The sequence below is a fragment of the Podarcis gaigeae genome (genome assembly GCF_964106915.1).
Source record: "Podarcis gaigeae genome assembly, chromosome: 6".
Classification (NCBI taxonomy): domain Eukaryota; kingdom Metazoa; phylum Chordata; class Lepidosauria; order Squamata; family Lacertidae; genus Podarcis; species Podarcis gaigeae.
The window spans coordinates 46,604,544-46,627,732 of record NC_139682.1 but is presented as its reverse complement, the minus strand read 5'-3'; the positions used below and the strand labels follow the sequence as shown (position 1 = coordinate 46,627,732).

Below are 23,189 nucleotides of genomic sequence, written 5' to 3'. Positions count from 1 at the left end.
GCTCCCGCCTTCCCGGGGCACGGCTGCTTGGCGGGCGCCCACCCCGGAGACTGAGCCTCATGCGGCAGCTCACCTGCCCGGCAGCTTCGCGCTCCGCTTCCAGAACTGCTTGCTGCTTTCCGCGGCCATGGCTGGGGGGGCAGAGGCCGAGCACCCCGCCGGCTCCGGGAGGGAGGGGACGAGCCGGAGCGGTGGGGCCCAAAGCCTCCGGCCGAGGCCGCTTCACCGCCTCCCTCCGGGAGCCCCGTTGCCAGGCCTCAGCGCCGACATCTTGGAGTCGGGCGGGCGCGGCCCAGCCATTGGTTGCCTGAGCCAGAGTCCCCCTAGCTGGCCAATCCTGAGTCAGATTCCTAAAGCAACGTGAAGCATAAGCGAGGTGGGGGGGGGGGCCGCCAAAGGGAGGGCGGGACCAGGAGCCGCGCGCAACGCGCGAGAGGCGGGGCGATTCACCTAGTGATGCACAGAGGAGGGGGCGGGGGAGGAGGAAGGCTGCGGCGAGGGGGCGGGGGGAGCCACGTGCAGTTTGGTCGAAGCGGGAGGCGGTTTAACTGTCAAAAGTGACGGTCCTCGCGGAGAAGCGGGAGCGGAAAGCCAGTGAGGGAAACCAAGGCAGGCTGGGGGCTGCCCCCTCTCTCAGGGAGGAAAATAATAAACAACACTTTCAAATCTAGGCAGACTTTTTTTAAAAAACCATTAATTATTGGGAGACTGATGGTTCGAATCTTCCATTAAAAAGAGGACAATTTTTACAGAGGCGCTACTTTTATGTGCTTTCTTCAGCAAAGTCACCTTCAGCTCCTACCTGAAACTCCTCAGAAGCCCTCAGATTGCCCTCCCTTTTAATGTAGGTATGCTGTTCTTCACAAGGATAGATTTTAAACTGCACATTGGTGCGAACAGAACACCCATCAGATCAAAATGAGTCCGGCTTATTCAATAGAGAGAGAGAATGCAAGAACTTATTTAACTTTGGCATGTTCATTCCTTTAATGTCGTGGGCACAGTCAGGATTTATGTTGCTGAGGGGCAACCTGTCATCTGCCTGGCTCTGTCTAGCAGATTCGGAATGAAATGTCTCAATGACAAGTTGTTTTAAATTACTTCCTTTTGCCCCCAAGTGCTCCGAAAAATCTGTCAAAATCTTTCTACAATTTCTATTTTTAGTTAAGTATTTGTATTTATTTACTTGAGGGGGGAGGCAGCTCTCTATCCACTTGGACAAATAAGGTATCAGCATACAGATATTCCAAGTGTGTTACTCCTCTAATGTTTCTTCACAGGAAGCTTGCTATAAGTGGCATTGTTTTCTGATGCAGCAGTAATCCTTGGAAGAGATAAACAACTGGGGTCACAAGAGATCAAGTGAACAGACTCAAAATGGTGAGAAGAAATGTGGAGTATGATTTACCATTGGCAGCAGTTAACATCAATACAAGTACAAGTACAGAGCAAGTACAGAACATACCTGCTCCCTTGTGCTCTTCATCCATTGCACTTCTACTGCTTGTCAGAGAGGGAAGTGGTGACCACATTGCCACAATTCAGTCATGTATATTACTTCAATTGGGAAACACATTTTTAGCATTTATCTTCTTCCCCATCAATGCTGCTATTCTATGCTTTGCAACCACAAGCCATTCAAATGTTTTGAACTGTATCTCCCATTAACCTCAAAACATGTACATGGCCTATCCTGTGGCCATAAAATGTGCTTTTAAAAATGAAAAATAAAGGATGATTATACAAGGCCTGTCTGTCACCACACTAGCAATCTGCCACTGGGCACAGTGGGACTGGGCTGGACTGCAGGGCACTGAACCTCAGCCTTGAGACACAGTCCTAGCTGCACCACTGAGAGTGATTGATAGCTGTTCTGTGCAACTGCAACACTATTTTTAAGGACTAATAATAATAATAGCACTGAGGCAGTAACACATAACCAACCATTTAGAAAATAAGGTTCAATGAATTGAACTAAAGAGAGCATCAGTCACCACCAGAGGTCAAAAGAATCCTGTCACAATGTCTGGCACCTTTTCATTTCTTCAGCTGTATTCCTTGTGCTCGTCCCCTTTTTATTTTTCTGCCAGAACGTCTTCTTAGAAACAGTAAGATTTCAGTCTGTTAAGAACAATATAGTAATGAAATTGCTTAAATAATTAATAATTAATTCCTATTTGACTAATGAATTTCTTAGTGATTTCTCCCCCCCTCCCCTTTTACCTTTTTTCTTCTCCCTTTCTAACTTTTATTGGGTTCAACATTATTTGCTGATAACTAAATGATAACAGCAAGCTTGCATTAGTTACTTTTCTGGATATTATAATCAATTGTGCTGGAAAAGAAAGCATAAAATGTACAAATGAGATGGAAGCACATTTTAAGACTGGGGGAAATGCAGGCTTTCAAAATGGGTAAAACAGATTTTAAAATAGAGAAAGTGGCATGCTCAATACTAGAACAATTAAAACATTTTTTTACTAAAGAATTTGAAGGTGATTATTTTAAAAAGCACAAAACTATAGAGGAAAATGGATTGCTGTAGAATACGTTATAACAAATTCATTGAAGGAAAGAGACAAGGAGATTATCAATAAAACAGTAAGTCTGTCAAATTCAGTAAAACAATTAGAACCTAGATTTACAGAAATAGAGAAGAGAATTAAAAATCACACAGAAGAAACAGGAAAATTAAACCTGACACTTCTAGGAATCTATTGAGGTTGTGACCCGGATACACTCAAGAGTTTGGTATCCCAGGAGTTAATACAGGCAACAGAGATAAATCAAAAGTCAATTTTATTATATCAAAAGGGAATTAACTAATTGCCTCAGAAAGGAAACAGCACATTTACTAAACATTTTAAACAAAATCAATAAACAGCACACCAAGAATAGAATGAGGCTTGGGAAAGTTAAAATCATGCAAGAGTTATTCTTAGAAGTATTCCTAGGAACACATAGGAAAACTATCAAACTATGATGTGGTCAGGCAAGGAGAGTTGGGGGAGGGGGGTTGTTGGCTGAAGAGGTTAAGGTTGTAATAGAATGTGGGGGTGGGAGCTGGCTTGAGCTGTTTATTTGCAGAAGAGAAAGGGGGGTCAGAGGAATGATTGGGAAGGGCTTTGGGGGAGTTTTAGGTGAAAATCAGAAGAAAAATGGAAGACTTTGGGACAGTGGCTCAGATTACTAAGCATAGAGAGATCTGAGCTTTTGGGGTGAGAAAATTAGGGAGGAAGAAATTAGCGTGACAAAGGGGGAAAGGAGAGACTGGTATCCCCAAGAAAGAGGAATCTGATTGGTTTTCAAAGTGTAAGGTAGAAGGGGAGGGAGGTGTTGGACAGCTGATGGGCTTTCTTTCTAAAGTTTAATTCCTTTCCTTATTTTGTGAGCCTGAGGTTCAGTGTGTTGAAAGCAAGAGTACCTCTTCAGCAACAAAGGGGATAGGGGGAAGGAAAAGTGGGTAGGTGGGGGGAGTCTATCAGAAAATTCCTTGACAATGAGGTGAGATCCCTTTAGTACCCAAAGGATTCCTAGCTAGTAAAATGAAAAGCATCACCTGTTATGCCTGAGTTAGTCTCAAAAATTAGCATAGAAACACATTCTCTCTTCCTGATAGTGAATTGGCAGTGTTTGAAACTCCCATTGTTCTAGGCCATTATACCATTTTGCAACAGGGAATTTCATTATTGTGATCAGTTTCTGAGTTCTGGGTGCAGTACTGTGTCTGAGATTTCAGATTAAAACTGCAGAGTAGAAGGAAAGGACGACCTTTTTCTGCCTCCCCACTTCCAGCTATTCTCTGAAGACTGGAGAAGAGACGCTCTTAGAATATTAGGGAGGTGGGTGGGCAGGGGAAGGACTAGACCACATGAAAAATGAGCATAATATTTTAGCTGCTGTTCATTTTCAGCTTTGTATTCTTGTTATAAAAAAGTGCACCTAGACATTCCATTGTTGTGCCCATAATCTAGGTTTAAGGTACCATTTAGCTCCTAGCTTTCATATCTCAATTTCTAACACTGTGAATGGGTGTTAAAAAAAAGAAATGTCAGCCAGGAAGAGCTTGTTTTTAAAAAGTTTGCAAAATGATTTCAAGAAATGCATCTTATTCCTCTGCTCTGGTGAGATGGAGTTTGACATATCTTTTGGACTTTTCAAGCAAAAGCCTCAGACTATTGAAATTTATTGCTTCCTAATTTGAGGAGAGAGTGGGAGGTTTGATAGCTGGGTGCCAATACCTTAGTTTGATTTGGTCTTTTACTTACTTCTGATTTACAAATGATAAGGAAAGAATGGCAGAGATTTACACTGAAAGGAAACAATACATTTTAGAGGCGCTGTTACAACTGGGCTGGTTTGGAATATGTGAGCCTGACTTTCTGTAAGGAAGACCTCTCCAGGCCAAAATCAAAACTTATTTCTGAGTTGCAGGCTATCATAGCAATAGCTGGATATTTTTAGAGGTGCTACATAACACTTGGTGGGATGGTTCTGCCTCTGCAGATATCTATGCACACTTTTGGATTCTTGAAGTCATGCTGCAAACATGCAATTTCATATGTTGCTGTTGCTTGTGCATCCAAGGTCACCTTCATGTGACCTGCTTACTGGGCCTTCATCCTGATTTGTTTGCACAAATTTTGTGAGGCAGTTATAAAACATCCACTGTTCGTTGCACATTCATTCTGATTTCTTTGCTGGAAGGTTATACAATATTGTGTTAAGCAACTGCTATTATCCCACAAGTTCCCATCACTTTCCTTACAGCAAAAGGGGTGAGTGTGTAAGTGGATTTGTTGACAAAGAGTGCATAATGTACTTAAATTGTGTAACATGTATTTCTGGTAAACAATTGAATCCCACCCACAAGACAGGACAGTCTGGAAGCAACCTAGGTGTGCATCAATATATTTGCATTCTCTCCTACTCTGATGTTTTGTATTCATCTCTAGTTTGAACATATCTTTAAGCTTTCTCAGAGAGTTCTGGAAACATTTTCCATATCCTGCACTACTAATTCAGTTTAATTGCCTTTCAGGGGATTTTTGGAAGTGAGAAGATGATCATCCTGTTTGCAGGTGGTATCTGTGGTGTAGCTCCAAAAGCAGGATCTCTTCTAGCTGGTGTCTATATGATTCTGACAACCAATATGTACCTGATCTTTGAGGCTGGTCACCTAAATCGCTCCCTAACTCTGATACAACTGCATCAGGAAGAAAATTATTCAATTGGAATGATGTGGGTCATCCCATATTACTATTACACTGCAATCGGCTTGGCTGTTATAACTTATCCTATATGTTTCTACTTCCTCTTATCCATCCAGAGGCGAGACACTGTAGGATTGTTTATCTACATTGTTTGGCTCATCTTCTATGATCTAGCCAACATTGTTCTTGTAGTTCTAACAGCAAGGGCAGCTCTTTATTCAATAAGTGACTTGGAATGGTTTGGATTGGCCACCAGAATCCCCACAGACTGCTTTTGGCTTCTCTTTATCATAACATATCTTCTGATGCTTATTGAAGGCAGAAGCACAGGGAGGATGTCACTGAAGACAAGGCGGATATCAAGACGTGTGTCAGAGCCTCCCAAGTTTAGGCTGGGTATCAATGCTAGGAGAGTTCAATAAGAGTTGTCAGGTAATTTGTGCAAACTAGCAGGCTTGCAATGCTTGGGACATAGCAAGATGAGTACAGTTCATCAACCTTGTATTGCTGGCCACTGGGAGCTTTAAAAGCCTCTGGTTATTGTTGCCTGCCTGGAACTGCAAGAACAGAGGGATTGTCAAACACTCAGCAGGGCCGCAAAACATGGGTTTGTCTTGCCAGAGTTGCAAATCTGGTATATAAATTCATGCATTCTAAGTGGTGCTGCATGTGGTTTGACTTTTTTTTTAAAAAAAATCTTATTACCTTATTGGATTGACCTGATTTCCTTAATAAACATATATTTCCTCTCCATTGTATTTTGGATTATTCCCCCTCCCCCCCCCATACACACAATCTTGTTTTGCCTGATTGAGTTATGAAGACATGTGAACTGTATCATCAGAATATTTGGGCAAGGCAATAGTTTCCTTTCTAACTCCTATAATCACAATGATATGGCTGTGGAAAACTGGGATCATGAAATTCCGTGGAAAAAGCTGGTGTCTCTAATAACATATGTGCTTGGATGTGAAATGTCACAGTGAAGATTATTTATTGCTAGATTATTATTTTTAAAGTAGTGTTTGCTCCCTTTCTTTGGCCAGAATGACACACTGCCTCAAGGTTACTAAATACCGTAATACAAATGCAGAGGTGGGGACTTTGCAGGGGGAAAGCAGTTGGTAGTGCTTAACCACTCACAACTCTTTCCCAGTAGCTGGCTTGATTTTAGCTGGTCCCAAGATTGAAAAGAAACCTGATGAGGCAGAAAAGTCAGCCTAGGGAGAGTTCAGGGAGAAAGTGGCAGGAAGAGGAAGGATAGAGCATTCACACACACACACACACACACACACACACACACACCTTCCCTGGCAATGCCTACCTCACAATCCCACACTCACGTTTTTCAGCAAACACACTTTGGCAAAGTTTGGTGTAAGTCAAGAAGCTGTTTTTCTTGAGCTTCTTTCATTTCCTTAACCAAAGCGGATTTGTGTGTGTGTGGCTGGGGAAGGAGCAGAACAGTGGTGCAATCTCTGGAGGTATAGATTTCCCCCTTCTTTTTCATAGACATGGTTTTGTTATCAAATGATGTTTTTGGGCCGTCAGGTCCACTTGCCTCTTCACAACTGCCGTTTTATTTGGCAACATTTTAGCAAGTGTTTAAAAAAACAATATTGTAATTGGCACTGAAAAATAGGAAGGTGACAGTTCAACTTGGTTTCATACCCAAATAATTCATCTTAATAGTTGTGGAAATTAGAGCATAATTCAAAAAACAAGAATATAAGCACAAGGGACATGTTTCTCTATTAGTTACTACTCTCTAGTGTATGGCTAGGAAATCTCAGGCCTGGGGGGCCAACTGCAGTCCTCCAGGATTGTCACCAGACCACATCCCTTCCCAGGCCCCGCTCCTCACTGGCCCTACTCCATTCACTCCTTGTGTGTTCTCACTTGGCTGGAATGTGTCCTTGAACTGCAGTAATGCTTCTTACTTACCTGGATGGAGAAGAGGGTATAGAAACCTCTGAATTGTGCATGACTTGAATGTTGCCTACTATACAAAGGCCAGAGGCACTACAACTCGCCTTAGCCCCATCAAGCACAGCCAATGATCAGGTTTTGGAAGGTTCCTTTACATCAAAACAAGACAGAGAGGTACAACTGTGTCATTTGCACACTGATGGCACCGTACTACAAATGCCTAGACCAGTGTTTCCCAACCTTTTTTGGGCAAAGGCACACTTGTTTCATGAAAAAAATCTCGAGGCACACCACCATTAGAAAATGTTTAAAAAATTAACTCTGTGCCTATATTGACTATATGCCGCTTGGGGTGGCAGCCTGTTGCCTGAAGCACAGGGAGCCCTCCGGAGGGCTCCCCGTGCTTCGGGCGAGTGTCTGCAAGCCTTGCGCGCCCGGCAGGAGCTCCTGCCAGGCGCGCAAAGCTTGGGGCGGCAGCCTGTTGCCCGAAGCACAGGGAGCCCTACGGAGGGCTCCCCGTGCTTCGGGCGAGTGTCTGCAACCCTGCGCGCCCGGCAGGAGCTCCTGCCAGGCGCGCAAGGCTTGGGGCGGCAGCCTGTTGCCCGAAGCACAGGGAGCCCTACGGAGGGCTCCCCGTGCTTCGGGCGAGTGTCTGCAAGCCTTGCGCACCCGGCAGGAGCTCCCGTCGGGCGCGCGAGGCTTGGGGCGGCAGCCTGTTGCTCTAAGCACATGGAGCCCGCCTCCCTCTCACGGCACACCAGGCAAAGTCTCGCAGCACACTATTGTGCCGCGGAACACCGGTTGGGAAACACTGGCCTAGACAACACAGCTCTCAACTGGAAGACCTGCACCCTGCCTTGCTGGCCCTTTCCCATCTGGCCTGGGAGAGTGGAGTGCTGACTGACTCCAACTACAAAAGCTGAAGCCGTTGAACAGATTCTTGGGCTGGAGTATTGTTTACAGGGGGTTGAGAGAGCTGTTGCTGTTATTGATATTATTATTGTATCTTTAGTTTTATATCTTACAATTTATGAGGAAATTGTTTACATTTGGTTGTGTACTTTTTGATGTGCTTTATTTATTGTTTATGACTTCTGTTATGTTTCTAATTGTGTAAATCTTGTCACGTTGTAAGCCGCCTTGAGCATAGTTTCAACTATGGAAAGGCGGCATACAGATAAAATGATGATGATGAGGTTTCAGATAGGTGTCTGATAGCATAGGACATAAAATGGACCTTGTAGGACCCCCCTAGTACTACTTTCTGGTCATGACTCTGCAGGTAGGGGTTAAACCACTGTAATACAATGCCTGCAACTTCTATCCCCCCCCCCCCGGGTTCAGAAGGAGACCATGGTCAATGGTGTCAAAAGTCTTGAGAGACTGGGGAGAACCAACAAGGCTATGGTCCCAATTGTCTCCTGATGTTCTGTCATTAGTCGGGGGAACCGGGTGTTTTAGTGGTAAAAGGAGGCTGAAGCCAGATTGAAATGAATCTAGATAATTGCTTTGTCCAAGCATAACTGCACCTGCCAGTGGCCGCCCTGTCAGCCACCTTGCTCAAGAAGGGACTATTAGAGACTGAATAGTAGTTTTCTTAAAACCCTTGTTTCTTCAAGTTCAAGCCTTACCACGACCTTTCCTTGGGTGGTGGGCATAACTCCCTCTCATAATGAAACATTAACCAATACCTGGATTCATCCAATCAATCCCTGCCCCTACAAAAATGTTCAGCCATGATGGACAGAGTTGGAGAGAACAGGTAGCTGGCCTCACTGGAGTGTTCTGTCTATGTGAACAGGCTGCAACAACTGAAACTGATCTGGCAGTTTGAAACACTGCAGCTGGCTGGCAAGAAGAAACATGAAGGAATTCAAATGCGTGCATGCTGTTTGCATTGTGGGGTGATGATTTTAAAACTGGGTCTGTCTGGGTACTAGCCTGCTCCCACCCACCCACCCACTTCAGCTCAGCCTACAGATTTGTAGCAAGCAGATACATAAAAACACAAGTCTCTAGCACTCTCTTCACAAGGTAACTCTATAAAGGCTGTCTATGAAGTTTCCTATATAATGCAAAACACCACACAGCACCAAAGTTGGTTACATTATGCTTCCATAACAAGCCAGCAGATGGTGCTGTTTCCATGTAAAAAGTTAAGATGGGTCTAGTGTTTTGTTTTGTTTTGTTTTGTTTTGTTTTGTTTTAAAAGCAGCTATGGAAAGTGGAAATAGCAACAGAGGAGGTAATTTTGATCAGGAAAATGACACAGGGTTAGACATCACCTCCCCCAGTGCTGTTGCTTATTTCAAGCTGAAAAGCAACCCACAGCTGCATTTACATAAAATAAAATAAAATAAAAAAGAATTAGGTGGTCCAGTCATGAAACTCTCACATATAATTTGACACACTGCCTATTTGGGAAGCTGCTTTGAGAATAGTAGGTTCATTGCCATGCTGACTGATGAGAAATGTAGTTTTGGAAACATTAGCTGCAATTAATTTTCATATATTGTTTCATGTCCTTGTGGGACCCCAGTACTCATACAGCACTTATTTTTCTTGTTTGAAAGGCATTTTAAGACCCTGTCCTCTTTAAATTTTGTTCATTTAATGGATATACAGCTGCCACTGTTCTATAAAGCCAGCACTGATCATCCTAGATTGATTACTAGCAAAGATGGGAAAGGGTAACACTCTCCATTCCCAATTCATTGAGAAAATAAGTTGAGTTAGTTGTTGTATAGAGTTGCAGATAACTCATTGCCTGTTCAAATGATACATAACAGTGTTCAAATGACACAGATCTGGGGAGGAGTAGGAGTCGGTGTTGGGCTCATGCATTTCTTCCCTGCTGAAAGAATATCCCAAGCAAAGCAGGAGATACTGCATTTCTTTGAACATAGGCCCTCCCTTACTCTGTGAGATCAAACATCCTTTCATGAGGTACCCGCCCTTAGCAAAATGATACATATGGGAGTATGTCTCACAAAACACCTTGGGAATGTCAGGACTCCTAACACCAGTTGCTATGTAACAGTAAGCAAACAGCTTGCATGGTGCTAATGTTGGTGCTTCTATTTCCTGTACATGCTTGTCAACACAAAGTGCATTCATCTCATAGCGATAGCTGTTGCATCTGGTGGTGTTGGGCAGTATGCTTGCTGAGAGGGGCTATTTCTCCATGAGTCTTATAAGAGTGGCAGGAACACAGGAACACTCAAGAGCTGGAGAGAGGCTTTAGCACCCCATCCCATCAACATCTGCCTTAGCCACCCCACTGCTACAAGTTGAGTCAGGAATCACCTATCTGGACCAGTGATGAGATGCCCCAGCCTTTGGATGGGCATAATCCCCCCCCCCCCAAATGATTAAAAGTCACACACTAGCAAGCAGCCATATTTTTAGATTTGACAGTGGGGCAGTTTAGGAAGTGTTGCTTCTGCCACATCAAAATGCGTTGTTAGAACTAATACACATATGCAATGATGCCCAGGGAGAAAATGCAAGCACTGCTAATGTTCTATATGCCATGTTAAAGGGTGCTGGTTGGTTCCAACTTGTTCATTCAATTCAGAGATACAAAAATAATCTGAATCTGAATTGAATATGGATGTGAACTACATATAAGTAATTAGAAACCAAGTTCATTGTGTCATCCTACGCAAACACAAGGGTCATTGGTCCTTGATTGCCATACATGGAGAAAGCATGAGAGGACAATTCCCCTCCTTAGTCCTGCTTATAACTGCCTGTTAAAGTCTCCTTCAGATGATTATTCAAAGCTTTTCTCTCCAACATAGAAGGCAGAATAGAAACATTGAAGCTGAGAGTTGGAAGAGACCCAAGGGTCATCTAGTCCTACCCCCTGCAATGCAGGAATCACAGCTAAAGCATCCATGGTAGATGACCATCCAACCTCTGCTTTAAAACCAACAAGGAAGGAGAGTCCATCGCCTCTCGTGGGAGTCTGTTCCACTGCCGAACAGCTCCTACTGCCAGAAAGTTTTTCCAAATGTTTAGTCGGAATCTCCTTTCTTGTAACTTAAAGCCATTGGTTCGAGTCCTACCCTCCAGAGCAGGAGAAAACAGGCATGTTCCCTCTTCTATCCCTTAAGATATTTGAAGGTAGTAAACAGCAATAGAGGCACTGCAGTCTAGAGCGCAAAGACTACAATTTTGGGAAGTTTCTGTGAATGCCCGCATGATCTAGACAAGATGAGTAAGTCAGTCAGTCAAGTGTTTATGTTGTGGAAACCTTTCGTACTTTAGGCCAACTGCCCCAGGGTTAATTCACTAAAAAACAATGAGCATTCTGCAACCCAGAGAGAGGGTTGGGAGCATGGGAGGTGGCTGGTGGTGTGTTGGATTGTTATCTTCACTGAGCCAAAGATGGCGGCACCTTAACTGCATGATGGTAGCTGACAGCAGATGCTGCATGTCTACTTTCCCCGACTTTAACATTCAGGTTGTGTCATGGTCCTGTATTTCCCTGACATCTACACACACACACACACACTGCAACCACATTGCTGTCTGTGGCTGTTAGACAGGATGTGCTGAATGCTGTCAGGTCACAGCACCGAAGATCCCAGACCTTAGGAAAGATGGAGAATTAAGTGTGTGGTGGTCATTTCCTATAATGTGACATTTGACCCTGTGTTTCAGTGAACTGGCAACAAAAGTCTGCCACAACCATTTTTTGAACAAGCTCAATTAACTACAAACTCCCAAATCTGGTTTCCCCCCTAAAACCTGTGCAAGGTTTTGAGCCAAATGTCATGTTTTGTGCTGCTCCCACAAGCGTATATTGACTTGTCAAATAAGGTTTCATAGTTTACCACCCACAAAGTTAAATCCGCTTCAAACCTCCTGCTTTCTTCCATGCTCTTCTATGGGCCTCAGCTTTTGAAAATAATGTGCATGTACGTACTTACATATGCAGTGCAGGGCCCAATGTGCTGTAATTTTCGTATTTCATTTTCCATGGGATCCTTGCTGAGTGAGGAGACTCATGTCATTTCCGTTACTGACATAGCAAAGGGTGGGGGAAGATAGTAACTTCCTACTGTGGCTTGTTTCTATCATTGGATCAGCCTCTGTGCAGCTTGACTTTCTGGTCACTTTGTCTCCGTTGTGGGATGTTTTTCTCAGAATAAGTAACAGTCAACCAACACTTACGGGAATAAGGGTGGGCCTATGGCAGTCTCACTAACACACATAAGCGCAAATTTAATTGAAATTCAGAGGACCTGCTTCCACGAATTGCATTTAGGAGGTAAATGTTTGAAGGCAAGCAGGCTGGTGTTGATAGCTGAACTAATTTAAGGGCCACCCTACATGGTATGTGAGATTTCAATGATCAGATCTTCTGACATTTTAAGAAGTGTCCAAAGAAAAAAGGTGTATAAAGGCTATTCCCCCTGCTGTAAAATTTGGTGAAACCCAGTTTGGTGTTCACAGGAGAATTAGGAAGCACTGGAAGCGCAGTATCTGTATTTGAAAGCTCATTCTAGCACCTCCTGCAATCAATGTATTAAAAAGAATTGCAGCTAAAACTATCAATATTTTGAAGAACAAAAGATTGTGTGCTTTTTTTTAATGAGCTTTGCCTCTTCACAAAACAAATGGTAATTGTGGCATAGAAACACCCTTCAGGCTATAAGCCTGTGCATATTTGCCTTGGAGTAATCAGGGGACTTCACTAAGCCAAAGTGGAGTTAAGGTACAACCCATGTGAAAAACTCCAGTCACACATGCATGAATGCATGCAATAACAAAAACGGGGCAGTCCAATGGGTTTGGCCATTGTAGTGGCAGAGCAGAAATCATCAGATATGGGCAAGTGAGGAAAATATAGGGTTAAATAGGCAAGGCATTCCCCAACTTTCTCTTGACTCATAAACTAGCCCCTACCTTCTCCCAAAACTAGAATCCACATTCTAGGTTGGAGAATTTATGTTGCAATATAACTGAAACATTCATACCCAAAGTAGTTTATTGGTACCATTAACCCAGCATTTGCAGGTTAACGCAACCTTCTGTGGCTTTTCTTCTGCTGACATTTTCTAGCCGGAAATAGGGCTACAAAGAAGGCCTTCTCGGTAGTGGCGCCCACCCTGTGGAACGCCCTTCCAGCAGATGTCAAAGCGATAAACAACTACCTGACATTCAGAAGACATCTTAAGGCAGCCATGCTCAGGGAAGTTTTTAACGTGTGATATTTTACTGTATTTTTGGTTTTTATGGAAGCCGCCCAGAGTGGCTGGGGAGGCCCAGCCAGATGGGCGGGGTATAAATAATAAATTATTATTATTATTATTTTGCAGTAACATTGTGAATATGAAACAAACTGGGCATCCAAAGTCTAGTACTGCCCATTGAAGAGCCAGACATCCGATTAAAATCAAGTTTTCATTTTTATTTAAAACTGCATGTATAAAAAAAATAGCAATTCTGAATTCCCTGTACAGTATTAGCTATTAACAAAACCAGCAGACTACACACCAAATTACTTATAGAAGCTTGACAATGTTGAAGTCCAGGGTATCTTGCTCCACTTTAAGTAAGAAGAGTACTATGTACACATGCCCTCCCCCCACCAATACCTGTGAAAACATGTCTCAAACATTCGGGGAGGCTGAACAGCCACAGCTGGAACTATTTACAGATGGCTGAGTGGCAGGTCAGCTACTCCATACAGTGGCAAGACATCAAACAGAGCAGAATAGGCAGAAAATAACCCAATGGAGGAAGGAAGTTGGGAAAGGGGAGGAGAGGGGCAATGTGACAGGATATCAGGTCAGCAGCTGTAGCGGTGAAGTGTAGGCTACGAACCCACATGATTCATAAATAAAATAAATAAGATCCTAAAGTTAGGATATTCCATTAAAAAACCCTAGAAATAAATTAAAAAAACAAGAGTAAAAACATTATAAACTGCAATCTTCTGTACACCAAGCTTTGTTCCTGTATTGATCTGTACAAATTTACAGTTAATTGGGTTGCATTGTTTGTGCACTTGAGGATGCCTTCACGTGAGAGGCGGCAAGAGCCAACTCAGAGTTCATATTGGACAGCACATAGCTAGGGTTTGCCAGTGGATCACCCACAGCCTCTTTTCAAGCAGTTCTTTTAGAAGGTGGAACAAACCAAAACTCAGGTAAACCTTGAGGCAGCAGCAAGGAAGGAACGCTCAAGTATTTTCTTTCCCCCAGCACAGCTCAGTTGCAACTGAAGGCACTCAGAACATGGTGACACAGTGAAGACAGGGGCCAGTCCAAATCGGTGTTTCCCTATCCCAGATTCCCCCAATTGAGAGTCTGCTCTAGTTGTCTGCTCCACTTGTTTCATATTCTAGGATTCAGCAGGTTATGAACACGCATGGAGTTGCTCAAGTCATCTAGTGGCAAGGAGGTTTGCAAAGCGGGACCCAAAGAGTTTAAATCCACTCGACCAGGAGAGATGGTTTTTTCAGGCTTGGAAATGTCTCCAGGCAGCCTGTGTCTGCAATGAGATGATGGTATTCCTGTAAAAATCCCCACTCAGCCAGAATCAGTAGGGCAGAATTCTGTTTTGCACCCCAAAAGGATGAGACACACTGCTATTTTCTAGACTCATGCAGTAGACTGTGCAGGTGGATCTCAGCTGTTTCCTGAGACAGGAGAACTTCTTGCATCCAAGAATGGTTCAGAATGTCTTCAAAGGATGGCCGGTCAGAAGGCCTGAGAGCTAAACACCACTTAATAAGATGCTGGCACTCTGCAAAAAGAAAGGACAAAGTTGGAATAGGTGCATTGCTGAGGAGAATCTACAAAACAGGACGCTGATGATGCAACAAAATCTCACCCTGCTTTGTGAAACAAGACTGTTTTACATGGCTGAAACAATGTTTAACTAATGTTTGTTTTGCTATTCATACCAGGGTGTGTTTGCTTCAAGTTTGACATCAAGGGAATGATTCAAAATCTGACTGGAAGCCCAATAACAGTGTTTTAGGAACACTTGCTTGTGCAATTTAGATGGTAACACACCACTAAATTTCAAATTCTAGGTTTTTCCTCCTCAGCAGCTGAAGTGCTACTTGCATGCTTTAGCGTATAGCAGTAACATCTAATATAAAAGCTGTTTGGGATCATCAGAAATACTTCCAAGTACTGTCCCTCAAAGCAGAGAGTGGATGAGCCCTGTCCGCTAAGTTATCCCATATCTCATAAGAGCAGCAGACACTTACCAGGAGAAATCCTTTGCCGAAAATAAACTTGACCTCTTATGATCTCCTCATCATGTTCAAAGGGGATATCACCACAGACCATGTCATAGAGCAGTACTCCAAGCGACCACACGGCAGCAGATCTACCATGGTACCTGTGGTAGCGAATCCATTCTGGAGGACTATATACACGAGTCCCTAGAAGAGAAAGAAGAGGAAGGTCTCATCATGAGGTTTAAAATTCCTACAAATCACCTCAGTGCTGATTTTTTCCAGCACTTGGACACACTGATCAAGGGACCAGGAACTTAAAGTGAACTAGTTTTAAACTATGACAATGCAGTTAGTAAAAACCAGGCATGGACTTCTGAAGACAAGCTGCTTAAGATGTTGACAAAGATTGAATGTACAGTATGATGGGGTGGCTTTATCTTTAAGTTGTGCATGTGGTAATGCTGAGATGCAGCTTACTTGCACCACTGCAGTAGCTCTTGGCACCCTTTGTTGTAGTATCTGATCTCTCTCCCCCACCCACCTCCTTGCTGGCAGGAAGCAAGGATACTGAGGTCAGAGCTGCTAGTCTGGTTTCCAGCCACGTGACTCTTGTTTACAAACTTTGGGTTGTAAAAAAAATCCTCATGATCCACCAGGGGGCACCAGAAGCTTGAGTAATTGTGCAAGAAAGAGGGCAGCGGAGGGAGGAGCAAACCCACCCCTGGTCATTAACCGTTAAATTAAAAACAAAACAAAAAATGCAAGGCAGCTCATGCCACTCAGGAACTCAGAGGCAAAAAAAAACACAAACAAACCAAACTGAAAGCCAGCCGTGATTTTTTGAAAGTCAACAGCTCATGAAAAGAGTCGTTAGCAACGGCTAGAAGCTTGGTTTGTTTTCTGGAAACAATTAATGTCTGTGAGCAGCTCACATTTCTATTCAAATCTTCAATACTTGAATCTCCTTTCCCCCACATGCACATTTTGTTAAACAAATTATTGATTTGTGCTTCTTAGCAGGGAAGGTAAAGTGAGATGAATGTAAACAGATCTCTTCCAGATTAGATTTCACAACATTCATGCCATGACGAAAAGCAACTTTCCATTTAAAATGATTAATTTAGTGAGGTGGCAGAGGCAGCAGATCTTAGCAACTACCTCCTCCGCTTTTTTGTATTCTGCTCTTCATAGGGACAAACTACAAAACCCTTTCAGCCATCTATCAGTTTTAGAAAGATCCACGTACTTTAAGATTTTCCCTTTAGTTACAGATTTTGATTAGCATCCAAGGTTTTGAACAGTATGCCTGCAAACATGTTTGCATTCAGCCTTGCGCTTCTGCACTCCCTCACAAGTGAATTAGTAACCACTCAGATTTACAACATATTTACTGCCTGGTTCCTTCACTTTCTATTTTCACACCACAGATAAGACAGTAGGTTCAGGCTCATTAAAAAAAAACCATTAGCAAAGTCTAGCAGTTGATTGGAGCTAAATCTCTTATCAACAGAAACTGTGTGTAGGCAATAGGCAATCAGGATAAAATGTATTTCATAAAAACAAGTCCTACAGCTCACAGGAAGAACATGTTCCATTGCTGCAAAGCACTCAAACCCCGGGAACACAGTGTTTCAAAAAGGAAATTCCCTGGCTCGAAGCAGTGAATGGAAATTGACAAGACTCACCATCAAAGTCAGTGTACACTGTGTCCTTGAGCAGCGCTCCAGATCCAAAGTCTATAAGTTTGAGCTCTCCACTGCTCAGGTCAATCAGGATATTCTCGTCCTTGATATCCCGGTGCAGAACCCCACAGCTGTGACAATGTCGAACCGCCTCCAAAACCTGACGGAAAAAGCTGCGAGCCAAGTCTTCGGGCAGAGCACCCCGCTCCGTGATGAAATCAAAGAGATCCTGCACGGGATCAGGCCGTTCCAAAACCAAAATAAAACTGTCCGGCCTCTCAAACCAATCCAGGAGCCGGATTACGCCCCGAAAGCCAGAGCCAACCTTCTTCAAGAGCAAGATCTCCATCGGTACCCTCGTTCCACCAGGCTGCAATGTGATTATTTTTTTTGAGGGGGGGGAGAGACAAAACAGGATTCATGAATAGGAGAATCAATCGACCTGCATTGTGGCAGATCACTGAAAGCTGAAAGAGATTCTCTCGAGCAGCACGGGGGCATTCCTCCGCCCAAACACTTACCAATTCCCCCCATTCCGAAACCCGGTCGCGGGACACATGCTTGATCGCCACCTACGAAGATTAAAGAGAGAAAAAACGGATTGAGCGAACAGAACCGGTAGAAAGAAATGCCATGGGTGGCGGGGAGGGAGGAAGGGGGACTGGAATGAATGGAAGGGGTATTTTTTGGGAGAAAATTGGGGTTTGGGGAAAACGAAGAGGGAGAGCGATGGGGAGCAAATGGGGGCACAATCCACCCGCGGCCAAGCACTCACCGGAGCTCCATCCGCCAGCCGGGTCCCCGAGTAGACCGAGCCGAAGCCGCCACTGCCGAGCAGCGGGCCCACCTGGTACAACTTCTCCAGGGGTTCCTTTTCTTTTCCTGCGAAGGGAGAGAAAACGAGGGATGGGGAGGGGGGGGGGAGGTCAGTCCATTGCGCCTCCTCAGCAACGCTGCTCTCCCGCCCGCCCGATCTCTCCGCATCAGCCGCTCCCCAAACAAAACAAACCCCTGGCCGCCACCCCAGCCCCGCCTTCGCCTCACGACCCCGACCGACCGTGAGGGGCGCCTGCAGGCCGCCCGACCCCCCCCCCCCACCCATCCTCTGCCCCTCCGGTGTGGCTGACCTGGCAGGGGCTTGACCGGGTGCAGGTCCCCTCCGGGCGCGGAGCACAGGTGGGCCAGGGAGTTGATCTTGGAGAGCAACATTCCCGCCCCGTCCGCGTGTTCCAAGCAGGCCGGGACCGGCGGCGGCGTCTCTGAGGCAGCTGCTGCTGCTGCTGCTGGGTTGGCGTCTCCGAGGCACGGGCGGGAGCTGCGGGCGGGGTCGTGCCGGGCCAGCCTGCTCCCTCCCGTGTGGCGCGACGGCCCTGGCCTCAGCCGCCTGTAGTAAAGTGGGAGGGAGCAGCGCTGGGGCGGAGCCGGGGAGAGCCGGCGGGCAGGTCTCCAACAGCGGCGAAGCTCCGCCCACCGGCGCGGAGCCGGCCAATCGGCGCCGCAGCCGCCAGCCCGCGCCTCGGCTCTCCGTCAGAATGGAAAGAGACTCGACGTGGCGGGAAGGAAAAGGCGCCAAAGAGAGGGGGGAAGGAGGAGGGGGCGGCGGAGGAGGGGGCGAGGGGGAGCGAGGCTTGCTCGGGACCTGTGGCGGGAAAAAGGGAGAAGACAATGAGCGAGACAGGCTCCCCGGGGGCTGCTCCGCTCTGGCAAAGGGCAGTCCTCCTCTCTTAGGCACTCGCTGCTCGCTACAGATATATGCCCTCCATCTCCCATGCGATGGGCTCCTTCAAGGAAATAATTCCCCATTGCCACCTGCGCCATCCATTCATTCATTAGCTGCATGGTAGGCAGAAATTCAGCAGGTGCTGATTTCCCTATCGTTGCAATATTTTCATTGGCAGCCTTTTAAATATCTGCCTGTCGTGCAGCCCGTTCCAGCACAGATGCCTCTTCACGGGGGCGGGAAGGATGGCGACTGCCAATCATGTTGCCACTGCCACAGTTTTTTCATGATTAAGTTGTTCAAAAAAAGCTGCGAAATAAATAAGTAGCGTGCTGAAGTGCAGGATTTCCCCCTCGCCCGCTGCTGAGGAGTGAATGGCAGCCATGTGATGGGCTTAGGGTGTGCATTTGGAGAGAGTGGCGTGGTGGCCAAACCAGCTCTTAGTTACTCCGAGGCCTGGGGAGGAATGAAAATTGTTCTATGTTCCGCATTGCTACACATGTACTTTTTGCCATCGGAATAAATGGAACAATGGTCCTGTATTTGCATAAGCCTTTCCCAGGTTCATTTCTTGGTTACACAAGAATGTAGCAGAGAGAAAAATTCCAGCACGAGACTGATAGATACATTATGAACAACAATTACAGGGCTATTTGCAAGATAATTGGTCCAGCAATTAATTAAAAACAACAACAGCCAACAGAACATGGATACTGATGAGGCACAGGAGGTTTTGAGTTCAAATATCGGCCCTTACCATTGATCAAACCCTTCCAACATAAGTTATCAAATGCATATGCAGAATGGAATTCAATTGGAGGGACCTTCGAAAAAGCTGAATGTGGGGTATTCAGGACAGACAAACAGGAAGTACTATTATACACAGCTCTTGATGGAATTTGCAAGGTATAGGGATGGCTGCAACTGGCTTTAAAGGCCATTGGACAAATTCATGGAGGACAGTGCTATCAGTGACTACTGATCATGTTGGCTGTATGTACTACTTGCCAGAGCAGAGGCACCAGGACTCCAAATGTCAGTCATTGGGGAACATAAGGGTGGTTGTGGGCAGGACCTATAGGCATCTTGCTGGACAGTGAGACCAGGATGCTGGACTAGAAGGGCCTTTGAACTGATCTGATAGGGCTCGTCTTATGTTCTTATTTTCTCAGGTAACTCCTGATACACTATCAGTTTAGCTCACGCACTTGTCTCTGGAATAGAAAGTGCTAAATGATAGTAGAGATAAAGGTAAGATTAGAACACATGCTTACAGCAGCCAATTAGGCCATGAGGTGTTCTGTTTGAAGCAGCAGAGTATGAACATCTCATCTGATACTGGCTGTATATCCCATAGGACAGGAATTACTATACTTCAGTAAGGACGAGTCACATTGTCAACAGAAGTTTGTTTAAATTTGATATTTCATTTTGGAGAAACTATCATAGCAAGAGCATAGCAACTGTTTAGATACACTTTGCACTGTGGTGACACTGGAAGTGTACAAGTGTAAAAGTTTCATAAATTCCTATGCTATATTGCATGAATTCCAATTCTGTTGGAATGTAATTGTATGCAATATTTTGTAATTGCACCTGGCAGAAAATCTCATGAAGTTCCTTTTATTGACTGCTTTTAACAGCTGACACTGTTCCCAGTAAAGATTTTTGCAACCTTTGTCCTGTTCTGGCAGAGGATGATATGTGTATATTGTGGTACAAAGGTAAAAACACGCGACCTTTAAAGGGTGACTGTCAGAACAAGTTTTGCCCTTGTTTTTATTCTCCATAAGTAAGCTTGCAGAAATAATTAAAAGCAGCAAATCATTTTGCAACATTTTTCTTTCCTGTGAAGTGGAAGGGAGCAGCTGTTTAAAAAACAAGCAAACTCTAACTTCCTCGGAAGCCAACTATTGTAATCTGAAAGTGAAACTCTCTATAAATACAAGTGAAACAGACAGATTTTTGTAAATGAAACTCAAAGAGAAAATGCAGCTTGACTTAGAAAAACACTTACTCCTGGATTGTATCTTCAGTTATTTAAACATTTTAGCCAGATGTGTATAAAATGTCCTCAAACCTTGCTATTATCAAGAAAGATAAATTAATGTGCAAGATGAGGGCATAGCATAATATTGTTTTTATGTCTCCATTTTCAGCGCTTCTATTATTCTGTAGTCATAAAACTGTATATATCCATACCCAAAAGGAATAAAACAACCAAAAATAGGCAAGTGGTAATATTTGTAAAAGGAACATAGCTGGGATACTTATTGTCTCTTTACTTCTGAATTAAATTTATCAGAAGGCATCTAAGAAAAAAAATGACAGACTGAAGCAGGGAGATTACAATTGCCCAGTGTGATATAGGTTGCTACCCTCAAGTAGTATTGATAGGCTACGAATCACATGCAGCTTCCCTTGGGGCTAATATTGTAGGGGATGCTGTCCTTCTCTGGACCCATAAAAACACGTTCTTGAATGACAAGTGTTTTTTCTATCACCCAAAGAGCTCCACAACCTACATAAGAACATAAGAAACCATGGGTGTAGTCAAGGGGAGGCAGGGAGGCAGCTGCCCCCCATCAGTTAGTTAAGAGATACTTAACTAACTGACCAATCATGTATTTTCTGCCCCCCCCCCACAAAAGTCCTGCCCCCCAACAAAAATCCTGGGTACGCCTATGTAAAGAAATTGCTTTATATGCTGAGTCAGACCACTGGTCCACCTTGCTCGGTATTGTCTACATTTGACTGGTAGTGATTTGAGACAGAGTCACTCCCATTCGTACCTGGAAAAGGTGGGAATTGAATGTGGGCTTTTTGCATAAGCTCTATCACTTAGTCTCTGTCCCACAACTTTTTCTAAGCACAGTTATGCTTCAAAAACTGAATTCTTTCTTACTCAAAGATTATTAAATGCATAGAATACATATATGCATGTGACTGTGTGTCTGCACATTGCAACATACATATGTAAAGACAAGCACTGTGGCTTGCCCCCATCTTGCAAAGGATGCTCCGTACAATGTCCGTGCTGCCTGCAGAGCAGCAGTCTGTCTCGGCCCCCAGCACAGTTGCCGTATAGGATTTCTCTGTTAGAAATGGCTGACAGCTTCTCTGAAGAAGTTCTTCTGTTAAAAGTAAATTGAAGTTTCGTTGGCTCAAATCCAGACTTCAATACAAGAAGTTACATTACTTTTGGCAAGCACTAGAGGCTTTCTGATAATAACAAACGCCTTCGTCACCGTCCCAAACCTGACCTGTTTGGCTGCCATGGTGAAGTCAGCCCTAATTGAATTTTTCTGCTAATCTTGTCATGACTTCATCTCTTCCTGAAAACATGTGCATTGGCAGCTACATCTGCACATGCTCCCAAACACACACACACCCTCTTTCCTTGGTAAAAGTAAAAATTCCAGCCGGGAATTCTTGACCAAAGTACCTTTCAACAGTATGTTTCTATAGAAGTTGCTGGATGAGTTGCTTTCCTGAGTTCCAAAGATATTATAAATAATTTACCAGTAGTGGGTTCTGATTACTCAAGTCTATTAACATTTAGAGCAAAGAACTACAGCCAGTAGCCTCTAAATTATTACAGAAGACGCCAATCTGTGTTCTCTTCTTTTCTCCTCCCAAACAGACTAGGAGCTCCCAGCATCCCACACACTTGGGAGGTGAATTGCTTTGGAATTATTGGATCTTACTGGAAATTCTAGTGATTGTAGTTTCAATGTTTAAGTTGTGCCCACGCAGCTGTTCAGACTGCTTGTGAACTGAAAGTATCTAACCATTTTTCCAAATTCACACAGAACTTGGCATTCAAACATCAGACACTACTGTTGTTCCATAAGAGATTTCAGAAGAAACAGTGAAAAAACACACACATACAATGGAGATGTAATGTTTTCCACACTCTGTCTCTAATCAATATACTATTACGTACAGCAGAGAAGCAAATGTTTAAATCCGTCTATATATAATTTTGAAGTCATCAAGAACACAGATAACCAAAGAGTCATTCCTGGGAGTTGTTGTGTATATAATCCCTCTTGGAACATTTGCAACTATAAAAGGTGACTCATATTCTGATAGGATGAATGGAGAGAACATGTGATAGGTAGATAATGGAAGAAGTGCTCTTTCCATTCATTAAGATGCTTACATCCCACACTGCATTTCGTCAGGGATCCCCACCCTGCATATGCCAAATTTAACTCCAATAACTTTCAATGCACTCCTGATTTCTGGAAACATATTCCTTTTAAGCTGAAAAGTTCTTTAAAAAACACAATTAGATTTTGTTCTTACTGGAAAGAAATATGGCAACTATAAAAGGGTGGCCTGGGAAGTTGTGTACCTTGGTTTATGTATGGACAACTTATTTATATGAATTCTTAGAGCAAAGAGAACTAATTCCATATTCTCCAACACTGGAA

General features: G+C 44.1%; 3 protein-coding genes across 7 annotated transcripts in view; 1 reads left to right on the top strand and 2 right to left on the bottom strand.

Annotated features, from left to right (window-relative positions):
- The window catches only part of TBC1D22B (TBC1 domain family member 22B), a 40,746-nt gene extending 40,378 nt beyond the window's left edge, over positions 1-368 (bottom strand). Inside the window, exon 1 of the mRNA XM_083745004.1 lies at positions 74-368. Within this exon, the coding sequence (XP_083601130.1) occupies positions 74-129 (56 nt within the window). The 5' untranslated portion in view covers positions 130-368. The remainder of the gene's footprint in view (positions 1-73) is intronic.
- Positions 369-504: 136 nt separating this feature from the next.
- Positions 505-5,966, top strand: TMEM217 (transmembrane protein 217). 5 transcript variants are annotated; one of them, XM_083745114.1, is made up of 4 exons: positions 505-844; positions 1,281-1,382; positions 4,850-4,898; positions 5,042-5,966. In XM_083745114.1, exon 4 carries the CDS (start codon positions 5,063-5,065, stop codon positions 5,633-5,635), a length of 573 nt encoding a protein of 190 aa, XP_083601240.1. In that variant the 5' UTR covers positions 505-844; positions 1,281-1,382; positions 4,850-4,898; positions 5,042-5,062; the 3' UTR covers positions 5,636-5,966. The 5 variants fall into 5 exon arrangements, with proteins under 5 accessions (XP_083601240.1, XP_083601237.1, XP_083601241.1 ...); XM_083745111.1 differs by lacking the exon at positions 4,850-4,898 and having other exon boundaries at positions 1,281-1,380; XM_083745112.1 differs by lacking the exons at positions 505-844; positions 4,850-4,898 and adding an exon at positions 867-1,163 and having other exon boundaries at positions 1,281-1,380.
- Positions 5,967-13,542: 7,576 nt separating this feature from the next.
- On the bottom strand, positions 13,543-18,445 carry PIM1 (Pim-1 proto-oncogene, serine/threonine kinase). Its single transcript, XM_083745965.1, has 6 exons — positions 18,158-18,445; positions 17,806-17,912; positions 17,552-17,602; positions 17,034-17,400; positions 15,376-15,552; positions 13,543-14,903 (listed from the first exon to the last, which is right to left on the bottom strand). Exons 1-6 carry the CDS (start codon positions 18,237-18,239, stop codon positions 14,746-14,748), a joined length of 942 nt encoding a protein of 313 aa, XP_083602091.1. The 5' UTR covers positions 18,240-18,445; the 3' UTR covers positions 13,543-14,745.
- Positions 18,446-23,189: the final 4,744 nt, after the last annotated feature.